The sequence below is a fragment of the Amblyomma americanum genome, chromosome 2 (assembly GCF_052857255.1).
Source record: "Amblyomma americanum isolate KBUSLIRL-KWMA chromosome 2, ASM5285725v1, whole genome shotgun sequence".
Taxonomy (NCBI): domain Eukaryota; kingdom Metazoa; phylum Arthropoda; class Arachnida; order Ixodida; family Ixodidae; genus Amblyomma; species Amblyomma americanum.
The window spans coordinates 160,831,436-160,839,066 of record NC_135498.1 but is presented as its reverse complement, the minus strand read 5'-3'; the positions used below and the strand labels follow the sequence as shown (position 1 = coordinate 160,839,066).

At 50.2% G+C, this 7,631-nt stretch overlaps 1 protein-coding gene across 2 annotated transcripts; it reads right to left on the bottom strand.

Annotated features, from left to right (window-relative positions):
* Positions 1-5,603: 5,603 nt before the first annotated feature.
* LOC144119216 (uncharacterized) lies at positions 5,604-7,397 on the bottom strand. Of its 2 annotated transcripts, XR_013312297.1 has the most exons (3): positions 7,243-7,397; positions 7,001-7,171; positions 5,604-6,845 (listed from the first exon to the last, which is right to left on the bottom strand). XR_013312297.1 is itself a non-coding variant. In XM_077651893.1 (2 exons), exons 1-2 carry the CDS (start codon positions 7,187-7,189, stop codon positions 6,456-6,458), a joined length of 579 nt encoding a protein of 192 aa, XP_077508019.1. In that variant the 5' UTR covers positions 7,190-7,397; the 3' UTR covers positions 5,604-6,455. The 2 variants fall into 2 exon arrangements, 1 of the variants encoding a protein (XP_077508019.1); XM_077651893.1 differs by having other exon boundaries at positions 7,001-7,397.
* Positions 7,398-7,631: the final 234 nt, after the last annotated feature.

Here is a 7,631-nt window from a genome sequence, read left to right as displayed (position 1 = left end):
CTTTTGTGCCCATCAAGGGTTCTTGGTTCTTCAATTGCACCCCGCTCGGCAAGGTGGTGCGTCGAACTGGCAAGACAGGGGTGGGGGATGAATTCAGAGCTTAGTGTAAGCGGGCAGCGAAGCTTGAAAAAGATGCCGCTGGCGACAAACGACAGAGGTTTGTCGCGCCGGAATTCCTAAGGTCAGCATTGGCTCTGCAAGGGGCGATGGAGGTCAATACACCCGGACTTTCATTAATGCCGTGAGGAATTGTTATTAAATTTGTAAATAAAGTACGACTCGCGTTGCTCGAGATCTCTTTGTTGTGGAACCCACCCTGTAGGACTGTTAACTTAATTGCATCAAATGGGTCGTTTTTCTCATTAATATATGTGTTTTAACAAGGGGAGGTAGGGATAAAATGTGCGCGCGGTGGTTATTAAAGCGAATTCGTATAAAGTTAACGGTCTGCCCAATGTACTGCGTACTGCACACACTGTATCCTAGGAGGTATATTACGTTGCAGAAATCCCAATCAGAGTTGTCATTAATTTTCCATTTGAATCCTGAAGCTGTGCTTATTTCACAGCTTGATGTTTGTAATGTGTTTGCAGACCTGGAATCTACTTTTTCCACAAGGTGGACACCCCAAAACCGTCTCTTTATGTGACTGAGTGTATTAGAATGTTTCGAATGTTTTTCGGTCGTCTGTAGACTGCATGAGGGAGAGCAGTGAAAATTTTGGCGAGGCGCTAGCTCGCTTTGTTTGAGAATGTTGAAATGTTTTTTTGAAGATTTTGTTTACGTACGTTAGGCGGCTGGTTACTGGTGAAGGGGAGTACGAGATTTGCCTGATGGTCTGTTTGCTCGCTGTATCGACGTCACTCCAGTATTTGCTCTCGGTTGGGTTTAGATGTCATTTGAATGGCATCGTCGGCAATGGCGACGGGTATCGCTGCTTAATGAGGACTTCTTGCATGCGTTTGGAATTTTTTACGAAGTCTTCATCTTGGGAACATATTCCTTTCGATCGATGTGCCTGAGAGTATGGGATGCTTGTTTTAGAGTGACGAGGATGGCAGCTTTGGAAGTGTACGTATTGTTGACGGTCCGTCGGTTTACTGGTGGTGAGTGAGCTTTCGTTTACCAAAATCTCAACATCTAGGAAGTTAATTGTGGTGTGGGCGCACGTGTAAGTGAAAGATATGTTGGGGTGGACGAGGTGTGTCAGTCCAAATTAAAAAGATGTCATCCAAGTAGCGTTTGTATAGGGTCGGCTTAATGGGACAATCTTTCAAAAATTTACTTATTACTATGCATGAAGATGTTGACGTAGGTGTGGGCCATCCTTGTACCCATGGCTGTGCCGTTAATTTGTGAATAGTGTTGATTGATGAATTCGAAGTTGTTATATTCGAGTACGATTTTCGACAGTATTTATAAAACACGTGGAGCAGGGGAGCATCAAATCACTGATCGAAGCGTATGAACGAAACAGAAAGGAGGAATCCCCTGCTGCACGTGCATTAGATATGTTGTTCACAGCAACATCTTGCATGAAGCTGCAGGGAAGAGAAAACTCGATGAGACGTAGCCAGTTGTACTTGAGCCGTCTACATCGAAGGATTCACCACCGATCCTCTCACCAGGTTTCGTGAAGCTTGCGCTTTATCGTGCCGGTTTACCACTGTCCTTCTTGCTAGTGAAGCGATTATTTTTTTAATGTTCTCTTTTTGCCCCATTTGCCATCTGCCATTTTTGATCGTGCCATCTTCTGGGCAAGTACTACGTTTGAGGTTCGAAAAAGATGCATAAGCGATCACGACCTATGCAAACAATAACAAAGACGAAACACGCTACAAGAGCACCACTAGCTGCATATCTGTATATCGCGCGCACACATGCGACTGATTTTCGCTGACGATCGGCCGCTCCCGCTGTATTCAATTAGCTGTGTCGCCAGATCGTCTGTCGCGAGGCGCTTTCGCTGTGCCCGCATGACCGCTTGTCTTGACCTTCCAGGGGAATTGCGCGTTGCTCGCGCGCGGCTTAGCCCGAAGCCGGTAAACCGGCTGGCCACCGCCACATCTGGACCTGGTTTGACTCAAATTGGTCTCAGCCGCGTCTTGTTCGGTTCGGGCGCGAACAATACGCGAGATTCAAAGCGCTCGGCCGTCTCTGTCTCTATGGGGGGGGGGGGGGGGCACTTGACCCCAAGGGCGCTCCTTTTCAACACCACCCCGCCGTCGCCCGCCTCCGATTGAACAGGCGGGGGGTTCAAAGGGGAGCTGCCGCGGAGAAGCCGGGCAGCTCGTCCTAATGACAGCGCAGAACATGCGTCACTGACAGCCCCCTTCCTTTCGCCGTCTTGTCCATCGTGCGTCGCGCCGAGCCCGACAAAGAAAAGGCCGTCACCCCCCCCCCCCTTCCCCTTCTGAATCGGGGGGCGGGGGGCGGAAATTCCGCAAATAGTTTCCCAGAGGCATCCTTTTTTTTTTCATGGGGTCAAGAGAAGCAAGCTTACACTGCAAAATTAAACCTTGTCTTTCTCTTCCAAATGCAATTAACTAGGAGTCCTGTCCAACCATTCCAGCTTGTTATGGGGGCACCCCCAACCATTTTTTATTTCCGTGTAACTCGCAGCCCTTCTTCACCTTGGTCATTGTAGCCGCTATTGTTTCTCAAGTACCATGCAACATCTTGTTATTAGCAGTTGCTAATTCAAGCCTTCTGCAGGGTTTGAAGGACCTTTTTAATTGGAAATGAGAACATGTGCACAGGGTGGAAAGCGCGTGATCTGCCAGGAAACACTAAAGCGGCCCCGAGAAGGGATCTTTATTAAGGATGACAGCCATCTTGGGCCTCTCCACTTGGCAACGACGACACAGCGTGTGCGGTCCCTATGGTTAGGCCCCAGCTGTGGAAGCCATCCTCGGACACGACCATGACCTTCGACATCTGATGTTTTTATTTAAAAACACAGGGACCAAAGTCGTGCTGTATGCAGTGCGATCGCCATGTGGTTCCATAATCATCCACCTAGCCCGGCTTTTTGGACGGATTCAGGAAACGACTGAAAAGAACAAAAGTAACGAGCAAACAAAGGTGCGCTGCATAAAAGTTAGAACGCAAAGAAACGAAGGCGCGCTGCGCTGGGATAATGCTGTAGCGAGGTCTAATATGTAAATTTTCATGGCTGGCGTGGATTTCCACAAAGCGCAAGTAGTCGCTACGGAGACAAACAAAGGCGCACTGGAGCTGGGTATGTATCATGTTTAACTGCGCAAAGAAACGAAGACAGAGAACAAGAAGGCACGACACGAGCGCAGACTATCAACAGATTTTTTCTTCAAGGAAAAAAGGCCTATATATGCATCTTCATCCCGCGAAAAACATGCTAAAAAACCCGAAAGCGCAAACCCTATCACACACCATCTTGGCACATGTAACGTGATGCCACTGATCACAACCTGAAAGCAATCTCCGCATCGTCAGAGACAAGATACAAAACAAACAGCGAACTCACAGGCACACTCCTGCCAAGCTAGCGCTCCACACCGCCTGCTTGCGCTAAAGAAACTGCGCAAAAAAGGTATCTCCCCATCAATGAGGCCTACAGATGGTGATGCTACACAGTCATCTGATTCCTTGATCTGGTACGCTTCCACCAACTCCCTGCAAACCTGATCCCTGTGTTTAAACAAGACGCTGGTCTTGTTCAATCGTGGGAAGCAATCTTTGCACTCTTTGCAGTGCAGGGCGAGATTAGAGGAAGGTGCGCTCTTCAACGACCTGCGATGTTCTGCTAACATCTCGTTAATACATCGACCCGTCTGGCCGATGTACTTCTTCCCACACGAGAGGGGGACTTCGTATACGACTCCAGTCTTACACTCTGTGAGCCTGGTTTTCTGTCTGTGCGCTATCGAGCACTCAGCTCCAGCACGATTGCTCTCAGGCTCGAGCTTCTTTCGCACAGCACTACAAATCCTTGAAAGCTTATTCTTTGCCATGAAAATCACGTCCGCCCCGTATCTCGCCCCAACTTTTTTGAGCCGGTGTGAAATTACATTCCCTGAACGTTCAGGACAATCATATCCGAGCGCAACACTTGGCAGCATGTTGTGTCGGGATTTCTACAGCGACATTTGAGCTCACTCAAGCTTTCGGATCCTTTCTTGGTGAACAATTCCGCAAGTGTGGTTAAGTACCTGTCTGGGTTGGATAAGAAAAAGTACTCTACCTTCAGCATCGATGTGGAGGACTTATTTTATTCGCTACCCCATGCTCAGCTCATGCAGAGAGTGAAAGACTGCATTGTAAAAGACAATGACGAGTTGGTGTTCGTGGCGGGGTGCGGGGGTTTCCATAGAAAGTTTCCTGGAGCTGCTATCATTTTACCTAGAGTCAACCGTTGTTGGGCGGGGCGAAAAGGTGTACGTCCAAAAATCGGGTGTGTGCATCGGCTCCCGTGTGGCACCCGTTTTGAGCGATATTTACTTGAGCAGGATGGATCAAGAACTGGCACAAAATCTTGCTGACCTCGCGCTAAAAGTGTTCCGTTACGTCGATGATTTTTTAATCATTCTTAAGTCGAACTCTCCCAGGGCAGTTCCGGACGTCGTCAAAATCTTCAAAGATACAGGTAGTGGCCTGCGATTCACCTTCGAACTACCCAGCTCAGCTACCCTACAGTTTTTAGACCGACCGCAGCGGTGGCCAAGTGGTTGAGCATCCGCCTCGCATGCGGGAGGTGCGGGGTTCGATCCCCAGTGCCGCCGGGTACCCACCGGGGATACAATGGGTACAAGCTTTTCCCTGGTCTGGTGCTCGGCTTATTTAGGGTGAAATGCTTGGGAAATGAGTCTTTGACCCCACCTTGAGAAAAAGAAAATACCTTGTGTCAAGGCGTATTTGGCCATAGATGCCCTTGCGCCATAAAAAAAGTTTTTATACCTCCGGATCCATTATCTAGAGAGCAGGGTCTGTTGGGAATATCACCATAGGACAAAAAAAAACCTCTCTTGAACGTCAGTTAGGGGCATTCCACACTCGTCAAGGCGGGTATAGCGACTTCATGCTTAAAAGAGCTCTTGGGAAATCCTGTACACACAGAGCGGAGGCTAGCTTCCTGGGGCAGGTAGAGAGGCTGAAAGAAGCCGGGTATCCTGATCTGAGTTGGCTCAGATCTCCGAAAGGATCCTGTTCAAAGGAGGGAGGCCCATGCTAGTAAAAAAGAGGACGGTGGACGTAGACAAGTGGTGTGGGCATTCCATACATCCATTGAATTTCACACCGGCTCAAAAAAATTGGGGCGAGATACGGGGAGGACGTGATTTTCACGGCAATGAATAAGCTTGCAAGGAATGTTATCGGCGGTCGCACGTGCATGACAATCCTTTCGACATGCGTGACGATGCCCACCGAAGGCATTTCAGGCTGTCGAAGGGACTTGTACGCTGGCTAAGCGAAGAGCGCGGAACATGCGTCACTGACAGCCCCCTTCCTTTCGCCGTCTTGTCCATCGTGCGTCGCGCCGAGCCCGACAAAGAGGAGGCCGTCACCCCCCCCCCCCCCCCCACCCACCCTTCCCTCCTGAATGGGGGGGGGGCGGAGATTCCGCAAATAGTTTCCCAGAGGCATCCTGTTTTTTTTTTTTTTCATGGGGTCAAGGAAGGTGGCCCAAGCAGTGTGAGGCAACGTTCTCTGTTCATTCTAGAGAAGCAAGCTTACACTGCAAAATTAAACCTTGTCTTTCTCTTCCAAATGCAATTAACTAGGAGTCCTGTCCAAATCCATTTCAGGTTGTTATGTGGGCACCCCCAACCTTTTTTATTTCCGTGTAACTCCAGCACTTCTTCACCTTTGTCATTGTAGCCGCTATTGTTCAAGTACCATGCAACATCTTGTTATTAAAGGACCTTTTTAATTGGAAATGAGAGCATGTGCACAGGGTGGAAAGCGCGTGATCTGCCAGGAAACACTAAAGCGGCCCCGAGAAGGGATCTTTATTAAGGATGCCAGCCATCTTGGGCCTCTCCACTTGGCAACGACGACAAAGCGTGTGCGGTCCCTATGGTTAGGCCCCAGCTGTGGAAGCCATCCTCGGACACGACCATGACCTTCGACATCTGATGTTTTTATTTAAAAACACAGGGACCAAAGTCGTGCTGTATGCAGTGCAATCGCCATGTGGTTCCATAATCATCCATTTAGCCCGGCTCTTTGGACGGATTCAGGAAACGACTGAAAAGAACAAAAGTAACGAGCAAACAAAGGTGCGCTGCATAAAAGTTAGAACGTAAAGAGACGAAGGCACGCTGCGCTAATGCTGTAGCGAGGTCTAACATGTAAAATTTCGCGGCTGGCGTCGATTTCTACAAAGCGCGAGTAGTGCCCACGGAAATAAACAAAGGCGCACTGGAGATGGGTAAGTCTGTATACAAGCACGAGTTTTTGTCTCTACCAGCGATTTACTAGCTCACACCGCGCGATTTTGATGTCTGGCGTCGATTTCGACAGAGAGGGAATACGGGCACGAAACGGGACGCTCGCGATCTGCCAGGAAACAATGAGGTGGCCCTAAAGAGGGCCGTTTGCAGGAGCACTTCAACCGCGACCTGCAGCGGCGTGGCGGCGCGGTGAGCAGTAGGCCCACAGTGGTCCGTCTTGTGCCCTTTGGCTCCGCACCGACGACACCGGTGCACGACGTACACCTCTCCTGGTCTTGCCCTTGAAGCCGACGCTATCCCTGGTCCGTAGATCTTGACGAGGGCCGCGACGATAATCTTTGACATCTGGTCGATGCCCCGGTCTGCGGCAAACAAGGACAGCATCGGCTCGCCAGAAGCATCCAGGAAACGATGCTGCAAAAAAAGTTACGTTACAAGCGCCGCAATTTGGCGAGTTCTGCACGAGAAAACTTGCGAAAAACGATGCTGCAAAAAAAGTTACGTTACAAGCGCCGCAATTTGGCGAGTTCTGCACGAGAAAACTTGCGAAAACGTTGTTCAACCCTTACCTCGTGATTGAGAACGTGCACGCCAGACAAGCGCTTCATCGTGGCTGTCAGACGGCGGTTCAGATGGCGACGCCGGCGGTCCTCAAACCGCACCTTATGTGGGTCGTCGTAATGGAGTTGCAAAATTTTGAACACCAGCACGACGTGCTCCTGCAGCAGGAAAACGAGGTCCTGGAATGCGCAAGGCATGTAGGTAAGCGGTACAGCACTTCATGAAGCGAAATTTGAGATAAAATGCGTACCTTTATGTCGCTGGCGATTTCTCGCGGGTCAGCGCCTTTTGGGGGTCGTCGCAATGTCGTGGAAGCAAGAACTGTACAGAAATTTCAGCTGGCTGCGCCGACGAGCGCACCACGCAAAAAAAAAAAAAAGCCATACCTGGACAGCTTCCGAAACGCGCGCGCCGCGGCCTACGCTCACGAAGAGAATGCCCGCAGACCACGCACGCCCGGCGGCCGGCCAGCCGGCCCTAGCGATTCTTCTTCTTCTTCTTCTTGTGGCTATGTGGGGGGGAATGTGCTCGATTTCTGCCACCCATATCGCGGGGGCACAGCTTGGAGCGGGGATGGGGAAAGGGGATGTGGGGAGGGGGGATGTCCGCTAGCAACGCGCGCTGGTGGTCCGTGGTGTC

Coding starts and splice junctions, on each gene's coding strand:
- LOC144119216 (XM_077651893.1), bottom strand. CDS start 7,189: ATGCCTTGCGCATTCCAGGACCTCGTTTTCCTGCTGCAGGAGCACGTC. Junction 6,846..7,000: donor TGCACGTTCTCAATCACGAG/GTAAGGGTTGAA, acceptor CTTTTTTTGCAG/CATCGTTTCCTGGATGCTTC.